General features: G+C 40.2%; 1 protein-coding gene across 1 annotated transcript in view; it reads right to left on the bottom strand.

Annotated features, from left to right (window-relative positions):
* The window catches only part of NOTCH2 (notch receptor 2), a 180,616-nt gene that overhangs the window by 44,460 nt on the left and 116,233 nt on the right, over window positions 1-19,923 (bottom strand). Inside the window, exons 6-13 of the mRNA XM_082368744.1 lie at window positions 16,510-16,743; window positions 15,011-15,166; window positions 14,287-14,475; window positions 13,232-13,345; window positions 12,309-12,422; window positions 10,391-10,624; window positions 6,549-6,659; window positions 227-419 (exon numbers count right to left, since the gene is read on the bottom strand). Coding sequence (XP_082224870.1) covers window positions 227-419; window positions 6,549-6,659; window positions 10,391-10,624; window positions 12,309-12,422; window positions 13,232-13,345; window positions 14,287-14,475; window positions 15,011-15,166; window positions 16,510-16,743 — 1,345 coding nt within the window. The remainder of the gene's footprint in view (window positions 1-226; window positions 420-6,548; window positions 6,660-10,390; window positions 10,625-12,308; window positions 12,423-13,231; window positions 13,346-14,286; window positions 14,476-15,010; window positions 15,167-16,509; window positions 16,744-19,923) is intronic.

Below are 19,923 nucleotides of genomic sequence, written 5' to 3'. Positions count from 1 at the left end.
GACTACCCACATGAGGAAAGAGACATTCCTCCTTATTTTCCACCTACTCAGTCACAGAAGGTAGAGAAGAAGTGGCGATTCGGAAGACTATGACGCAGACTACCGAAATCTTCAGCGAAGTCTCAGCTCAAGTCCTGACTGACTTCTACAGGGTATGGCCAATACTAAAACTCAACTGGCTTGACACAAGTCAATAAGAAACTGTTAATACATGACAGCTACTCACCCACTGAGGCCCCCAGTACAGTTTCCATGGACACAGGGATTGCTCAGGCACTCGTTCACCTGTGAGTAGCAGCTGGGATGATGGGGCCCCTCAGGGCATATACAGCGGAAACCGTTCACATCGTTGATACATGTTGCACCCTTGCGACAGGGATTGGAGGCACACTCATCAATGTCAATGTTACATCTCTGCCCTGTAGAGAAGGGAGACAGTTTTTGTCAAATACAAAATGCTTAGGGAATAGACACAGAACTATGAGATCTATTGTGTTGATACCTTCATCTTCATAGGCTATAAGATGCCTTGGGCACCGCATGTCAAGACTTAAGGAATAAGACATCCAACAGCACTTAGTGCCATGCAAGGAAGGAGCAAAGGGCACTGTGCTTTGATAATAAAGCTAACAAAATGCTGGAACAGTGTTGTAGTGTTTTGACATGCATTTCTTCACTCCATCTTAGAAATGGGGAAACTTTACAAGGATTCAAAGAGAACATCAAATGTTACCAAGGTTGGCCGCTCCTCTTGTTGCTGTTTGGAGTATTCTCAAAGGAGCTTTCCTTATCACTGCTTTCAGCTGGTTTACTGCATTCATTTTTTCAGTTAGTCAATCTCTTACATTTCCATATATGGTAAATCTCAATTAACAGGAATGTTTCGTGAGTAGACTATTAATTTAATGGTTAAATTGGTTAAAAAGAAAAGCCATTTTACTTTCACTTTTAGAGTTGTATTAATCCATCTTCTGTCTCAGGAAGAAGAGTATTCTAAGCATAATTTTATTGTTCTCTGATCATTGAGAAAACCATCCAGGGTCTCTCAATCTAGACCAGTGGTTCTCAAACTTTAATGTGCAAAAAGAGTTGCTAAAAGTACTTGTTTTAAAAGGAGATCCTTAGAGCCCCAAAACCACATTTTAAATAATGTAGGTGATTCAAATACTACATTTTGAGAAACTCTGATGTAGATAATTATTAGTAGTTTATCATCAAATAATAATGTAAATGTTCAGAATATATGAAATTGAACTGAATACGTTCTTCCTCTAAAATATATCCAAGACTGCACTTTGAAAAGATGTCTGCTATAACCTTCACATTTATTTCTTTAAGTGGAATAAAGTATGCCAGTTACGTAAGAGTTTTGCTTTGTTAAGTTTTGAATAAATGAGATTTAACTATATATTCCAAAATGATATAAAATTTTAAAATAACCCATAATTCTGTAAATGAGTGGCAACAAGCAACTGCTATGAAGGAATTTATAAATTTCTAAGAAGACAATTTTCTCATTTAGATAAAAACAGGCATTTTCATTTAAGAAAGAGCAACCCTGCATTTAGAACAGGAAATTCCAAATGAAATAGATACACACCCCTTTAAAGTATGGGTATTAACATTTTTTCACCCTCCACTGCTCTCTAAACCATTATTGGTGGTTCTTGAGGTAAAAACCCATAATCTGGTAGTAGTTGCTATTTTCCTCTTAAGTGTTTTATTAATAACTTATTTTAAAATACTACTTTCTTAGCTTCAACCTCTGGTTTTTTTTTTGATGTTTGCCACTGGCACCAAGATAAGAGCCAGAACTCTTCAAGTGTAGCACTATCCTCAGCCTGCAATCCAGTGGAGAATGAGAGGAAAAAGCCTTTTCATTTTCTGTCCTTTTTTTGGGAAGAATCTTCTCAGAAGCCACTCCTCTCACATTTCCTTCATTTGCTTTTAAAGCTCTTTGCAGAATCAATTTTCAAGTCATCTTTAGCTGAGAGGGTTAAGTACCTCTTTGTGCAGTCTACTTGGTGGACCGACAGCTGCTTCACTCTCAAGGTCCCATGCTTAAAGTAGCGTTAGAAACCCCAGCATCAGAAACACCCAGCACAAGGCTATGTGCCTTGTTGGGCTCAGTAACTACTGAATGAGAAATTAGCCAATGTTTCTTATCTTGTAGGTAGGTGCCCAAAAAATTAGTATTTAATGAATGAAAGCATGGTATAGTCCAGACTCGAGAGTCTGGTGTTGGATGTCAGAAGTTCCGTATGTGATTCTGGTCATTCATTCAGCAACATTTTCTAGGTGTTCCCTCTGTGCTAGACACTGTTTTAGAAAATGTTGGCTAAAAAGATAATTAGGGAGGTCCCTGCCTTCTGGGAACTCACAGTCCTAGCAGTGTGACTCACTAGCTAAGACCATGGACACATCAAGCTCTATCTTTCAGTTGCCCTATTTGTTAAATGAGGATAATAAAACTTCCCTATCTGCTTTCTTTGTTTTGTTAATTTTTAAATTAAGACATAACTGACATATAACATTGTGTAAGTTTAAGGTAGACAATGTGCTAGTTTGATATATTTTATATATTGCAATATGATTACCACCACAGAGTTAGCTAACACCTCTATCACTTCACATAACTATCATTTCTTTTTGGGGTGAAAACAGTTAATATCTACTCTCTTAGCAATTTTGAAGTTTATAATGCAGTACTGTTGACTGTAATCACTATGCTATGCATTCTATCTCCAGAACTTATTTATCTAGTAGTTGCAAATTTGTACCCTTAAACAATATCCCCCCAATCCCTTATCCCCAAGTCCAGACCCTGGTAAACAGCATTCTACTCTCTGGTTTTATGAGTTTGGCTTTTTTATATTCTGCATATAAGAGATATCATATAGTATTTGTCTTTCTCTGTCTGACTTATCTCACTTAACATAATGTCCTCAAATTCCATTCATGTTGTCACAAATGTCAGGATTTCCTTCCCTCTCACGACTGAATAATATCGCATTGTATATACACAACATATCTTCTTTATCCGCTCATCCATTGATTTACACTTAAGTTGTCTCACTACCTTGGCTACTGTGAATAATGTTGCTATGAACATGAGTGTGCAGATACCGCTTTGAAATACTGATTTCAGTTCCTTCAGATATATACTCAAGTGTGGGATTCCTGGATCATATGGTAATTCAATTTTTAATTTTTTGATAACTGCCATATTGTTTTTCCATAATAACTGTACCATTTTACATTTCCATCAACAGTGTATAAGAATTTCCTTTTTTCCACATCCTTGCCAACACTTGTTCTCTCTTCTCTTTTGAGAACAGCCATTCTTTCAGGTGTGAGGTGATTATCTCACTATGGTTTTTTCATTTCCCTGATGATTAGTGACATTGAGCATCTTTTCAGGTACCTGTTGGCCATCTGTATGTCTTCTTTGGAAACAGAAGGTCCTTTGCCCATTTTTCCCCCTATTCTAAACATTTGTTTTCCTTCATCATTTATACATTTTTTGAATGTTTCTGATGAATGCAGTCTGGATTCCAGATCATACTCTAAATCTTTTTAAAGGCATGATCTCATTTTCTACCACCTTTGCCACAACTCAGTGCTCCTCACTCTCCTCGTGCTTAGCAGGGTGCCTGTTCAGGATACGCCATTATTCGCTTGACTAAGGGCTGGAGAACCAAAAGCAATTGCATGTTCAACATTTATAAATTTATAATTTATAAACATTTATACACCTTACTCCTGATTAGAAAATACTGTAAGAGATTTAGAGAGAGACAAGACTGTAAACCTCGTATCTATTTTTCAAATTGTATTTTGGTGATTTTATATAGTTGTATAATGACATTGTAATGAGGATTAGCTATATTGGTAGCTACTCATGATTAGCCTTTCAAATGTTATTTGAAAATCACTAGGGTTTGGTAGATTGTAAAGCTTTCAGAACCTCACCTGTTTCAGATGATACTGGATTTCAAAATACAAATAATGATTTACAAGTTAAAAATACAATCAGTCTGTGGCTAAATCATGTAGCTCTGAGAATTAGAGTGAACATTGCCAATATCCTCTATCTGGAAATTATTGGGTATTTTCCAATAATATTTTCCAAAACTGGGTATAGCTACTCCTGACTAATGTGTTTTCATTTTTAATTGAGGTATAATTGACATAGAACATTATATTAGTTGCAGGTGTACAACATAATGATTTGATATTTGCATATATTGAAAAATGATCACCACAATAAGTCTAGTTAACATCTGTCACCATACATAGTTACAGAATTCTTTTTCTTGTTATTTGCCCAATTTTTAATTGGATTATTTGCTTCTTTACTATTGAGTTGTATGAGTTCTTTGTATATTTTGGATATTAACCCCTTATCAGATACATTGTTTGCATATATTTTCTCCCACTCTGTAGGTTGCCTTTTCAACTTATTGTTTCCTTTGTTGTGCAGAAGCTCATTAGCTTAATGTAGTCCCATTTGTTTATTTTAGTTTTTGCTACCTGTGCTTTTGGTTTCATATCCAACCTATGGACTTTCATGGACTGTTATAAAAAGTCAGCAAAATAATGGACATCAAGGTGAAACTGAAAAAGTAATTTATAAAACTGGAAAGTATTCTACAGAAGTACCACATGATTTCTTACTTTTCCTATTCAATCATTTAGTATAAAGAGGTCTGCAGAGAACAGAGAATTTAGTCTTAAAAAAAAAAAAAACCTCCCTTAAATCTGTTCAAGCTGTTATTAAAATTGTAATTAAAAAATAGTAGTATTAAAATAAAACAAAGGCAAGACTAAAACAGCTCATATTTACAGGTCATGAGTATATATCACAGTTGTCTCTGATATTTTCAGCAACTGACTTAAAAAAACAAATAGGAAAAACAGCTGTAGAAAACTGTTCCAAGAACAGGGTACCACCCAGTAACCAAAACATTCCATTTCTTGGTTATGCAGTTTCATGCTACACCTTAAGTTTATTTTAGAATATTTTTAGCCTATGTCCTCCCTCTTTGACCTTCCTGATTTGCTAAATGTTAAAAAGAGAGAGCATATGATTCACTGACATTTCCAAAAAATTTAAGACCAGTCTAAGGCTTACAAATGTAAAAAGAAACCACAGCAGGCACCTACTTAGGCTGTCCAGTGAGGTGAGAATGAGTATGGACTCTAGAGTAGGACCCCCTGGGGTGGAATGCTGGCCACAGTGCACTAGTACTGTTACTTAAGCTCTCTTGAGCTCTGGGTTTCTCATCAATACTGCAGAAATAATAATAGCAGTGACAATTCAATGAGGGTAGGCACTTAATTTAATGCCTAGCTCAAAATAAAGCCTTGAAAAATGCATATGTCATTCTATCTAGCAGGAATTTTTGTGTATTCAGTTGGCTGTCACTTAATGTTGGAGTAACATGTTTCAGGACACAGAAGTACGTCTGGCTATACCAGCAGTGCCGGGCACTAGATATAAGAGCTTTCACCACACCTGTCTTCTGAGTTATCTTCCATTGAACAGAGATTACGGTGACCCCTGTGGGCCATAAACATTCCTCTCTCATGTCCACAATCACACCAAGCAGTGCAAAGGCTTGTGAAATACAGAGAGAGGTAAGTTTCCGGCAAGCAAGAGGTATCTCTTCACTTGGCTCTGATGGCCTTTTGACATCATAGTTTAAAGAACTCCATGGGAAGTTTCTCACATTGGTTGCAAATGACCACATGGTATTTATTAAATGGTAACATCATTATGTAAGTGCCTGCTTCTATGTGGCACTGTCTAGAAAGAATGGGACAGGCACATTATATGCTCTCTGATGGTGCCATTAACAAACGGATGTGTCAGTAAAAGCCTTCAGTAGAGGCTCAGTAACCTCTAGCACTTTTTGATCAGGAGGGTAAAAGATAAAGGTAATCTTATTAGCAACAAAAGAGGTAAAAGAGAAGATGCATGTGAGTTTGTGTGTGTGCACACATGGTGTGTGTATAAATGTTCTAGCTGCTTATAATTTAAGAAGAATTATAACCAATTTTATTTTAGTCACTTACCTTCTTCCTCCGAGAGAGGAAAAAAAGCCTCTCTGTGCTAGCCAAAAATAGTTTGATCCTCCCAAGTTTTGGCCTTACCCAACAATCCTCCATAAGAGGAAGTACTCAGAAAAAAGCATTTAGTGTTTTCATAGAATTTTACCTTGGCCTTGCCTTTACAGAAAGTATTCATTACTAAGTGTAGAAAAATAAGGGTGGCTTTGAAAGCTATATAATTCAAGCCTGAAAAGAAATTCTTTTCAGGTAGTTATAAACACATGGCTTAAAAACCCTAACTAATGAAAAGTTTCATGTTACAGTTTAGGGAAGCCCTGTAAGTAGAAAACTGGGCCAGAGAAGCAAGAAACAAACTTCTAATTTTCCAAGAGACAAAGAAATAGGAAATATTTGAAAAGTAATTTTCCTTTAGATGCCCTTTTCCCAAAGTGATGGGGCTGATGGAGGAGTCACCCAACAAAAAGGAGCATTACCTGTGAATCCTGGTGAGCAGACGCAGCTATAACGATTAACGCCATCCATACAGACTCCGTGGACACAAGGGCTACTTGCACAGTCATCAAAATTGATTTCACAATTAACACCTGCAAAGATGAAAGCAAAGAGAAACCATGCAATATTAGCACAGAAAATACCAATGATCTCTGCTTGTGATGCTAGGTGTTAAGAAATATGAAGAGTATCCAGCCAACCCTGAATACAGGAAAGTAGCAGTTCTCAAAGCGCAGTCCTCCAGACCCCATCAGGGGCATCATGAGGTCAAAATGATTATATTAACCATACTAAGCCACTATTTGTTGTTTTCACTGTGTTGGAATTTGCACTAATGATGCAAAAGCAATGGGGGTAGGACTGCTGGCATCTTAACAGGAATCAAGGCAGTGGCACCAAATTGTACTAGTGGTCTTTTTATTCTTCACCTCCATGTACTCAGTTAAAACAAAACAAAAAGACAGTTTCACTTAAGAATGACTTTGGTGAAGCCGTCAAAATTATTAACTTTATAATTTGATTATACCTTGACCCTTGAGTATACCTCTACTGTTCTGTGTGATGAAACGGAAAATAAACATAAAGTAATTCTGTGGCATGCCAACGTTCAGAGCTGTCTCCAGGAAAAGCAGTTGTGTGATTGAGTACTGAACTGAAACAGTTGTTTTTTTCACAGAATCCCATTTTAATTGAAAGAACAACTGACAGACAAACCAGGGCTATTCAGACCTAAGTATGTAGCAAACATTAAGTGAGAGAAATAAACCTGCCATTTCAAGGAAAACAACTGTGACAGTACTGTGCTCCAAAGATAAAATTTAAGCTTTCACATGAAAATTAGAATTTTGGAACTTGTATCTACTACTGTAAGCTTGATACTGACTGTCCCTGTGATGGGCTAAAGTTCAGGATAAAGAGTCTGGTAACTCCCTCCTGGGGTATGCTGCCTTCCTCCTGGTCTGTTCCTCAGATGAATGGTAGAGTTTGGCTCTGTTTAGGAAGGTTTAATTGTAGATATGGGTAACTAAATAGTAGAGATACACCAATCACTATTGTTACCATTATTCTCTAAAACTACTCATGACATTTCATTATTTATTTAACATGAATTTCGTGATGTGTTTGGGTATCATAGTAGAAGAATATCTTGGTAGTTTAAAAAGTCTAAAAATAAAGGCTGATAATTAGGATATAAACTAATAAACGAAACTTCCACAACAAAATGCCCTAGCTTTTATTCACTCACACTTTACATTAATATTTATTGATAATAATTATTATATTAACAATTTGTTGAGCCATTATCATGAGCCAAGTACTCTGCCTCCTACATTCTATAACTTTATTCTCCTCACTCCACTGCCAAATCAAGTTGTGTTACATCCATTTTATCACGAACTTGCACAACTGCGTCAGCACAGTTAGGATGTGAACACAGCTCTCTGGATTCCATAAACTTCACCACACCATACTGGTCATTCTGTGATTAATGAGGCTATACTGCCTTACTAGCCACAGATGAGGCAAGGCTTCAATATTCCTTGATTACAAATGGATACCTTTAGGAGATGTGTCTAGCCCTTGTTGGACAACCCCCGTTTACTCACAATGGACCACGACAGGACCCAAACAGCCATGGAGGTCCAATGTGACTCTGCCCCCAAATCCATGTTTCATTCTAGCAGGAAGAGACACCCAGCTCAAGCTGGGCCAATGAGATTATCTCACTGAGACGTTGCAACATGAACTGGGTGACCTATGGTCTGCATGTGGCCCTTACTTCCTGCTCATCCCCCCAAAGCCTCATTGTTCGATTCTCACTTGGCATCTGTGAGATACTTCTGTGTGCTTTCACAAAATTCTTTCTGCTTGTCTGTTTTGTAGTTGTTGTTTGCTTGTTTGTTGATGATTCTTTTAGCTAGTAAAGGTGGTTTCTGTGACTTGAAACCCAAAAAAACTTACTTAAGATCACAGGTATCAAAGGCATCAAAAGTGATCAAAAGGCATCAAAAGTGATTCTGGGTAGTGTATTGCACTTTAAGTACTTAGTGAGTGAGAAACCACAATTATAACCAGCAAATTGTAAAGCATCCCTCTATCCACACACTCATCCAAACCCCAACCTACCAACTCAGACTATATTATGAATGGGTTGTGGATTCTTATTCTAGAACTTGAGAGTCTATTCATAATGATTGATTGAATGAATCCTTTCACCCAGGCTCCTGGTACATGCCAGGTCTTTCTCCACCCATTACAGGCCAAGATCTCTTTATGCTGCCTGCATCTCTTTGCTTTAATTCTCCAAACAGCCACAGGAATGGATTTGGCAGTTTTCTGAGAGAACCAGGGCCTTCCTTCTCTATGCTGCCTGCACACCACTGATATTCACTGCTTGCCTTTCTCACTGACAGCTACTTTCACCTTGACTTCTCTGTCCTCCCCAGGGAACACACCTGACCCAACCCGGCGTAATGATACAGTCCCAGAGAAAACAAAGTGCTTGCCAGCCCACCACTCACCCAGGTGTCCAGTACATTTGTTGTAACGGGAACGACAGCAAAGCCTAAAACAGCCCCACCATTCTAAAGGCATCCATTCAATTGCTTGTAAATCTCTCAAATTTCTTTTCGTACTGCAATTTCTCATGTCGGGGGACCAGCCCGGAAGCAAATTGCTTTTGGAAGGTTTCACAAAGATCTATTCAGCTCTTTTAGTGAGTTATCTAAACGTGGGGAGGGGGAAGGCATTTTCAACTGGGAAGGCATGGGATGTTTCTCGTATGCTTGAGCAACTCAAAAAGGACTTTGTTTTCAAACTTGGCATGTACGAGTTCCTGGATGAAGACCAGGCCTTTGACAAGTTTGAAGAAATGGATTTGGAAATAACAAGATGAAATGAGGGCAGCTAACCTCCTCCCCCACCTCTGCCCCCTACACAGGCCATTTTCCTTAAATGGAGAATGAGTTCTCAATAAATCACTCCTCGTATTGGCAGGTTCCCTTCTAACAAAGGCACACACTAGTTAATCTTCCACGAATACATTTTCCTTTGATCGGGGACACAGAACTTCTCTGTCCATTAACCACAGTTGTGACCATAATTATTCCTCGAATAAATAAAACAGGATCTACTGAAACCTGTGAGATGCTGCTGCCTGAGAAAACAATTCAACATTTCCCCAGCAAGGAGCAGCATGCCCTCACGACTAACAAGCAGTCATTCAACTGGAGTCAGGAAACAGCAAGGAACTTGGGATGGGAAATGGCAGCTCTGCATTCTAACTGACAATGGAACGTGTTGCAAAGTCTCTCCTCTCCTTTAGCTTCCCCCCCCACCGCCAAATGGCCAAGGCCCACCAGAGAAAAATATCAGGAGAAAAGTGTCACATGAAAGATACTGGACTCTGAAACAGAGGAAAAACTATTGGAAGAACTGGAGGGAAGGAGGGAGGGAGGGAGGACCAACTTCATTAACCTGATTGAGGTGGAGGTTAAAGAAAAAAAGACAATCAAATCAAGCCACAAAGGCAAGATGGTTTTCAATTTTAAATAATAATTTCAATTTTTTGAAGTGGTGTGCCTCCTTTTAATGAAAAATACATACACAAAATCATCAGCTTTGCAAAGCTATTGTCTCTAATTTCTCTACTGGCTAGAGCCATCTGCCTCTGAGACGTTTCTGGCTGTGGCTTTGGCTGAGCTTCTCAGAATCAGAACTATTTTTTAGGTATCTAAGCATATGCCAAGAAAGTCTGAGACATCTGCGTAAATTGTTTCTGAAAAACAGTGAAAACTCCAAAGGAAGTACAGCGTGGGCTTACCTGATGTGCCTGGCTGGCAGTTGCACTGGTAACCATTTACCAGGTCGATGCAGCGACCCTCATTCAAGCAAGGGCTGCTGTAACATTCATCTATCTGGTCGCTGCAGATGGCGCCCATGTACCCTGGATTGCACACGCAGGTGTAGGAGTCAATCCCATCCTGACACTGGCCATGGTGGCAAGGATCAGGGTCACAGTTGTCGATGTTCTCCTCACACAACACACCAGTGAATCCTTGGAAGAAAGTGTACCAAAGATGCTTAAAAACCAAGGCAGACATTGCATACCTGAACATAAATGTAGCCGGCATCCACTTATCCTACACATCCCAAGTCTTAAACAATTCATACTGCAGGCAATGAGCAGTTGGAACTGAGTATTTGCATTGATTTATAAGGCAAGCCTAGAGAGTTTTGCTTAAAATAAAGTTTTTCAAGTCAGATTTGTAGAATTCAAATCGCTTTTTCTAAATAATCAATAATTTCATTGCAGAGACACTTTGCATCTTCATTTCATATTGGACTTCAGTGAGGAATAGCTCTCAATATTTTTCCTTAATATATTTACCTCTATATTCCTTTCCTCCCAAACCCAACTGCATATACAGGTACTATATTAATGGTTTCATGTACCTTATCTTCCCAATTCTGACCTGAGACGACAGAGAACTTTTCTCTGTTCCTCTCTACCTCCCAGGGATCTATGCATATACAGTAAGTTTTTAATAAATACTTGTTAAATAAAATGAATGAACAAGTTATGACAGTTAAAAGAAAAGGGACAAATAAAAGTTCCTTTATTCAACATTAAATCCTTTTAAAAGACTCTAAGAGGACTCTCCTCCCATTTAAACATGAGTTCAAGGTTTGTAAATTCTCTCCAGTGAAGGTTATTCTCCACAAGCATAATCTGGCCAGAGGAAGACAAAACCTGAAACCTCACAACCAGAGACAAACGTTCGTGAAAAGAGAAGAAAATTAAGTGGATCATCTGACAGGGCCCTCTCTAAGTAGGCCTAATAACTGGTAATATTCCAATACTACTGAAATAGTAATTCTCTGTGTTTATTGTTATGACTTAGTTTGCTTTTCTGTGATCACAAAAAAAAATCATGCACATGATGCTTAAAATCCTTTAAGAATCCATCTTCTAAAATAAGAAAAAATATCTTGAATTATATTCATAACTCCTCTCTTCAACAGTCAGATGAAAAAAGAAACTGGGAATTCACCTTTTCTACTAATTTCTAGTCCTTTTCTACACAATGATGGTCTGTGCAGAAGCAAATGTGTAATAAGGGACATGTGGCTTATTCAAATCCACTCCCAAATTAGAAATGTCGCCACAGATCAGAAATGTAGAATATTTGTAAACATTCTTTTTGACCCTAGTAGCAGAAGTCAGGAAAGAGGATCCAAACTTTCCCAGACAGAGCTCCCTCCCCTGTTCAAATACACATCCAACTCTCAAAGCATCAGTCATCTTTTATGCAGAAAACCTCTGCACTTGCACACCACTGCCCCCAGATTTCTGGGCCTTTGTTCGATCACTTGCCTCAAGAAACACAGAGACAGGTCTCCTGCTGAGAAGCCCCAGTGAAAAATAGCTTTCAACTGGAACTCTTCCCTTTTCCAAAGGAGTAGGTCAAGCCAGCTGGAAACTCACCGTTGCCAAAACCTGCCCCAGAAAGACAGGGGCACCTAATGGAAATGTCCAGGCCAGGCCACGATTGTGGTGAAGGAGGCGGGTGTCGTAGAGGAAACAGTGAGAGCAGCAAGAAAGAGGCTTGGAAGAAGCTCTTTCTAAATCCAGAGCAGCCCATGTTAATGGACTGGCCTGGCAGGGCAGCTGGAAGAGGACGGTCTCCTGTTTTGTTCAGGCAGACCTACCAGGGGAATAAGAAGTGAAAAATTCTTACCTGTGGCGCACTGGCATTCATAACCATTTGGGTGATCTATACACTTTGCCCCGTTCAGACATGGGGTACTGGAACAGTCGTCAATATCGATCTGGCAAACTGGCCCAGTGAAACCTGAAAAGGGTACAGCGATGACACAGGTCAAAGGATTATCCTATGTCTTCCTTACTATGAGAATGATGCCCAAAGAGAACTGGGTTGTTATTGGCAGGGGTTATACCCGTGCGTCAGCAAATGTAGAATTATTCTCCCCAACAGGTAACTAGGATAACTTAGGGTGAGGCTCAGGGCATCAGAGGTACCTGTGTGTCTCTCTACCTTTTTCTTCCCAGCACAGATTTCACTTCTCGTTGAAGTAGGGACTGAATGGTTATAGGCAGAGCCCCCTAACAAGTGAATGTGGCTTCAGAGGAACTGGGACCTCCTCTCTAGAGAAACAAGAGAGGCTATAGACTCTGGCAGAAAATTTAGCATGTCTTCAACAACAGCTTTGGGGAGCAAAAGGAGAGACACAGCGTTCTCTGGAAAGAATTGCCTTGTGCTGTTTCTGTACCCATGGGTGAAATGTCTAAAAATAATCATCTCACAGAAAGGTTTCAAGAATATGACCCACAAGAAAAAATAAAATCCTGAATAACCTAGAACTAAGGCTTCCGTGAGGTATGAACTTTCCCAAATGTACACACAGACAGAGAGGTCATGGGCCATTCAGAATAGACTTGGACTTCTGGCCACAAAGGATTTGGAAGATACACTAGCTGAAACAAATCCCCCATTTCTGTACACACACACTCCTATCCTGAAGCACTCACTTTAATGACTTCCTCATGTACAGCCCACACACGTTCTCTCCCTCCTCCCTTCCCTGTGGTCAGTCAGCTTTGTGCTTTCAAAGAAAACAGGGGCAGGTGGTGGGCACTTACCAGGCGGACACAGACACTGGAAGCGATTGACTTTATCCACACACTGTCCATTGTTCACGCAAGGGTTGCTCTGACATTCATTTATCTCCAGTTCACAATGCACACCTTTGAAACCTGAACAAAATGGACCACACAAGTGGCTTAGAAAAAGACAAAGGCGTGTTCTAGCCAAGAAAGCACAAAGTTGCAAAGATGACTATATCCTCTATGAGTATGAACATTTCTGCAGAGGGAAAAGAGGACTCTGCTATGATTGGAAACAGTCACTGTGAGCATCAGCCAGACAGGGGAATATTCTGGGATATCCATGTCTCTGTGGAGAGGGGGAAGAGGTCACCTCCAAAGACCTTGGTAAGACCTAGCATGCAAACAAAGACTGAACCACATTCTCTGATCAGTCCAGGCTTTGCTTTCAGGACAGTGCCAGGTCCACAGGGTCCCCAGTCCAAGTTCCTAAAGACCAGCTGCGTCAGAGATGCTGTTCCTCTCAGGGTGCAAGTCAAGGTCAGGAAGGCCCGCCAAGGCCAGAGAGGCCAGCACCCTCAAGCAGGCAAAGCAGCCACTGGCAGCCGTCATTTTTAAGCTGGGTTTAGCTGTGCTGTCTGAGGATTCAGGCAATGGTCTCTGCAGAAGAGTTCCAGAGTATAACAAAGCATGTGTATCTCACTATGAGATAAATGGCAAGTTCCTATACAACTATGGGTAAAATTATTTTCTATAAATGGAATGGTATGCTATTTGTAACATATCAGGGGATAAGGAAAGCTTGCTATTTAAAGAATTTTTATGATAAATCCTTTATTAAATCGAAGTATACTTGCATTTTAAAAATCTTCTGAATTTTTCTCTCACATGTATCTGGGTTTTGACATAATGGGATTGCTTTCCATAGATCTAAGAATTCTAAGATGGCCTTACTCCTTAAGGGTCCCCTTAGCGGGGGATTAAATGGTAACAGAGCTTATGGAATTGCCACACTATACTGAGTGCTCTGCCTAAAAGAAGCACAGTGCAGTGCCTCCTGTCTAGATCCCACACACTGATGGCCCACGTACCTGGCATGCACAGACATGTGAAGCCTCCAATCTTATCCAGACAGGTGGCATCATTCTTGCAGGGGTCTGAATGGCACTCGTTGATGTCCATCTCGCAACGAGGCCCTGCATAGCCCTTCAGACACTCACAGTGGAAGGCACCATCTGTGTTCACACATTTTCCCGCATGCTCACAAGGATTGCTATTGGCTGGAAGACACAAGCACCAATCACCAGGATCAGAGCACTTGATGGAGTGTCCACAAATGTGGACTACAGAAGTGGGTCAGATTATTAGCATTAGGGCCAGGTCTTTAATAATCTGGTTCTCAATTTCCTATTTTCTTCTAATCAATCAATCAATAAGAAAGTAAGTAAATAAATAAACAAGATGAAGGAAGGAAGGAGGGAGGGAGGGAAGGAAGGAAGGGAGGAAGGGAGGAAATAAGGAAAGAAAGACAAACTAGGACAACCTCAACTCTTGTGAGTCTCTACTGTTCTTATGCCCAAACTGTCACTAAGGTAGGGCTTTATGTTAAGAGTCAAGTACAAACCTTCTATATATTTCAATTCCCAGAATAGAATACATGGTTACACTGAAAGGTTAGCTGTGAACAGTGGGCACATAACAGGTGAGATACGAGGTTTGGGTGAAACATGCTCGTAGAGTACAATGCGCTTCAGCTTAAATGCTTGCTGAGCTCGACAGACACCATGAGGAATCGGAAAGGTTCTGTGTACTCACCCATGGCACACTCATCCACATCTTCTGTACAGTCACCCCCTTTGTAGCCTTGTGGACAGGTGCAAATATACTGCCCATTCAGAGGGTTGGTATCACACAGTGCCCCCTTGTGGCAGGGGTTGCTGATGCATGCATCATCCAGATGACATAAGAGACCTGTCACAGGGTGGGGTAAGGAGAAGAAAGAGAAAATGTCCCTTACTTGGGGAACAATTTTCTCTTTCATGGAAGAGGGAAAACCTTATGATTGGCACATCAAAATCCAATATGAAGATTTAGAGGCAATTTCCTGGCCCTATCTCAGGGACATGCTGCAGCCAGCAGCAAAGCAAGGAGCTTCTGCAGACAACCCTGATACTCTGACCCTGAGCCCTTAGCTGGACCCCTCCCCAAGGGTAGATAAAGTGAGGCCATAAAGTGAGATGGTTAGATGATGGAGACAGGAAAAGGGAGATATACTTCCCATTGTGCTGTCACGTTTAACAAATAAAAACAGAGGACCCCCAGTTCAATTTGAATTTCAGAGAAACAACAAATAATTATTTACTATATGTCCCAAACATAACATACATCCTATGTTTTATTAGGCAACCTATTTTCCCAAGATCATGCTACCTGATGATCTTGGGGCCACCTGCATTTCACTAGCCTCAGAAGAAAAAACCAGCTGAACGTCATCAGCCTATACTCGGGCAGCTTTTTAATAGTGTCAACATGCCTGGCTCAAGTGCCCTCAGGACTCTGAAGATATTACTAGGCCCCATGTTCTGCATAGTTCACATGGGAACTGGAATTTCCAGTCTGAAATTAGCTTAAGAAGAGGTGACTAAGGCTTCTTCTACAAAGCTGGAGGTGGGGCTTTTGGAAAGGCAGAGATATAAGAACATTTCAAAACTGCTAGGCACAAAGTTCTCTCACTAAGCAATCTCCTTCCATCACATTCCTCCCTTCATCGCTCTATTCCTAGAACCAGAAGCTGTTAAACTGAAAGGCTAGAGCAATGTTAACTTTGGAGTTGGTAAAAACCTTCCCTTAGAGGACAATATGGAGAGCTGGAATGCACTTAATTGTTTCCCTCTTGCCAACTTTTTCTGAGTAAATGGATTATTTCTTCTTAAAATTAACTGCCTACATCCATTTGTGAGTAATTTTGCCTTAATTTCTGAGAAATTCATCTTAATTTCGGAGTTGCCTTTCAGCTTAAAATCTTAAGGAGGGCTATAGATGTTCCCAAGGCAATAGTTGCTAACTTTCATTTTGGGGGGATGAAAAACTGAGGTACACAGAGTTGAGAGCCAAAAGTCCTAAGGAAGAAGACTAACTTCACAGCACTTTGGCTGGCAATTACATTTCCAGAAGAACATCTTTGAGAGGCATGTTCCTACAGATGGAAATTAAAAGGACATACCCCGATAGGGATGAAAGAGAAGGAGGCAGAAATCCCGACTGCTCACCAGCCCTCTCCCGCATTTCCAGCTCTGTTCTTCCGCTGGCCTTACCTGCCTTTCCTTCTGGGCACATGCAAGAGAAGGAGGCCACACGATCAATGCAGGTGGAGCCTGGAGTGCAGGAGGCGAAGGCGCAGTCGTCAATGTTCTCACTGCAGTCATCTCCACTCCAGCCATTAACACACACACAGCCATAGCCCCCATTGCGGTTGGTACAGGTGCCCCCGTTCTGACAGGCATTGGGTTGCAGCAGGCACTCATCCACATCCTCTGTGCAGAACTGTCCTTTGGGGGGAAAAGTGCCTTTGATTAGGGCTCTTAAGTCTCAGAGGATTAGTACCATACCAGCCCCCACACACTCTTCACCCTCATGTGACCTGCCTGAAATTGAGGCAAGATTAACTCACAGCACACCAGGTCCTCACATGAATTTTAAGGCCACCTTGAGACAGCCATATAGTTATTCCAGGCAAATAATTTAGAGAATGCAAGTTGCCATCCCTAGAAACTCTGACACCATGAAATCTAGCCAACCTATCAAAGAGAAAATTGAGTCTTATAAGATCCTTAAATCTGATTTGGTTAAATCCCTGGGACAATGAATACATAAGTGAGAAGAGCAAGGAGAGAAGGGTCTAAGAGATGAGTACGGACAAGAATAATGAGAAGCAACTTAAAAATCAAAGCTTTAGGGCTACTGTTCTATATCTTGACCGTATCAATGTCAACATCCTGTTTATGATGCTGGATAGTAGTTTTGCAAAGTGATGTCACCATTGGGGAAGACTTGGTTAAGGGTAAACAGTATCTCTCTGTTAATTCTTATAATTTTGTGTGAAACTATAATTATCTCAAAATAAAAGGTTTAACTAAAAATAATGGTAAGGGCAAGCAAGGGTAGAGAGAAGAAATTAAGGAACTAAGGACAATAAGAGCCATGGTAAAATATGAATGTGAAAGGCAAAGCCAAGATGATGAGACTGGAGCAAATACTGGATTAGTGGAATAACATGTGGGAAGCCGACCTTATGTAATAGAAGATGGAAAAGGATTAGTTTGTTCTGCCTGAAAAAGCAAACAGAAGGATGATAATAAGACCACTTCTGAATGGACTGCAGGTCACTACGAGAGCAAAGGATGGGGGACTATGGCAAAGGCTCTTAGGCCCAGTGACAATCGACTTATAAGCACGGAATTTGTGATTAGCAAGCATTTAGTGCCAGGCCACCTGAGTTGTAAAACAAACTGATGAATCTTTCTTATCAGAGGTCTTTTAATACCAGTTTAGGGAGCTACCAAAGGGCATGAATATTCAGATCATATGAATTCTCTAAAACAGAACATGACAAGTGGCTAAAACCCAAAAAACCTCAAGGTGTCCTTAATTCTTTCTCTGTAAAAATCTCACTGAATGACTCAAAAAGGCACTCTGATGAAGAGGCCTCTTAATGACAAAGCACAGGACTTTTATACTCAGAAAATGCCAAGGCTAGACCTAGTCCCCAGATAACAATTCAACTTGGCTCAAGTATTTTCAGAGTCTGCAAAGTGCCCAACTGTGTAGCCATCAACTGCTAACAGAAGCTAGTTGTGTCTGATCCAACCTAACTGACCACCTATTCTTTACTCCTATCTAACCGATGCATCCATTATTACAGAACCAACATCATTCGACTGCACTTCTTTGATTGCACAGCAATCTCCCATCACTTGGCTGCAAGCAACCTCAGTTCAGGAATATTTTTTGTATTCCCAGCTAAGATCCCTCTACCTAAGACGGCAGAATGGGTGTGTGGGCATCTCTGGAACTCTGTGCTCAGGACCCTGCTTCTGTGCTGCTCTCCTCACCCCACTTCATCCATATAATTCTTGAAGGAGCCACCATGTCTTTACATGATCATGCATGCCTTCCTGGTCACAGCTGACTGATCCAGGATGGGCATCTTATACAAACTGTCACTGTGTCTCTTTTCCAAACTTTTGGACTAGAGACCCTCTACCACATGGACCAAAAGAATAACATGACCAGTCTACACACAAAATGGTAACAGTGAATCAGAAGTACACAGAAAAGAAAAATAGAACCTGGTGGCATTCAAGTTACTGATTCCAATTGTTCCCAAAGACCGACTCTTCATAAGTCCATTCAAGAGCACAGCCATTCTGAGAGATGTCCCTTCCAACAGGTTTCCCTAATTTCAGATGGGGATCTGTCAACTGCAACCTGCAGTATTAACTAACACAAAGTGAGTGAGCGAGTGAGTGAGTGAGTGCAGGAGCAATCATTTCCCCAGGGTAGACGATGTCATTTAGTATAGAAAGCTTTGCTCCCCTACTTCACTGGCAGAAATGCTACCTCAGATTAAAGACAGGTGTGTAATTAAGATGCAGGTGGGATTTAGAAATGAAAACATAACCAAGAAGCAGGTGAAGAGTTTCTGTAACCTGGAAATTACTGAGAGTCTTGTCTCTTACACTTATGACTCAAATACTGTGCTATCGTCAAACCAAACTGACTTGCTGAATGTGAGAAATTTGGATGTTATTTTTCTTTCTTATTGGCTCTGTGATAATTCTGAGTATAAGACACTGTGATTTTAAAACATCTCATATGTATTTCGTATGCATTATAATACCCAGACACTTAAATATTGTAATAAGACACACTAGGTTAATGAAACAATGCTTGGAATGGAAATTTTGTTCTCTTGGGAAAGGAAACCAAGAGTCACTGATTGCATACTATGAACCAGGCATTGTGCTTGAGTTGTCACAATCATTATCTCATTTATAGTTGAGGAAACGGGCTCAGAGAAGTAAAATAACTTGCCGGTTGTGAGGCAGGGAGTGCAGGAGAGCTGGGATTTAAACTAGAGCTGCTGACTCTCAAATTCGTAACAAAGACTTGAGGTGTGAATCTCACCATATCAAAACAATCTCTGTGCATCTCAGTTTTCCCAAGCACACAAAGGCATGGGGAAGGAGACAGGACAGGAAAGGTGAAGATTAAAATCATGACTCGCACCATCAAATTACTGGGAAAAATTATGACTTCAAATTACTGTCCAAAAATCAAATGTATTTTTTGAGTACAGTTGACTGTTTTTCTAATGAGGTTGATTTTTGAAGGTTAGATACCTTCATCAAATACCTTAGGTGTCTGGTGTTAGATACTGTTAGAGAAATCAAATCTACAGAGTCAAGAGAATACTGGCTTATAAATAATCTGTTATAGAATGGATCATTTTTCTCTAAGGTTCAGGCACATTTCTCCAGAACAAAACCCTTCCCAGGCATACTTATGCCATACTTTTTTCCTCATTCCAATTCTAGCAACCAGTCATTACATTCAGAATATAAAAACAGGAACCAGGGTGCCACTAAATGCTTGTTCCAAAATTCCCAGTGGAAAGTCTGCCAACATACTGCACTTCCTTCATGTCACCACCCCTCTTGGCAAAGGAG

Source organism: Balaenoptera borealis (assembly GCF_965194805.1).
Source record: "Balaenoptera borealis genome assembly, chromosome: 1".
NCBI classification, from domain to species: Eukaryota; Metazoa; Chordata; class Mammalia; order Artiodactyla; family Balaenopteridae; genus Balaenoptera; species Balaenoptera borealis.
Note: the sequence above shows the minus strand (reverse complement) of the source record. Positions and strands in the feature narration are given on the sequence as shown.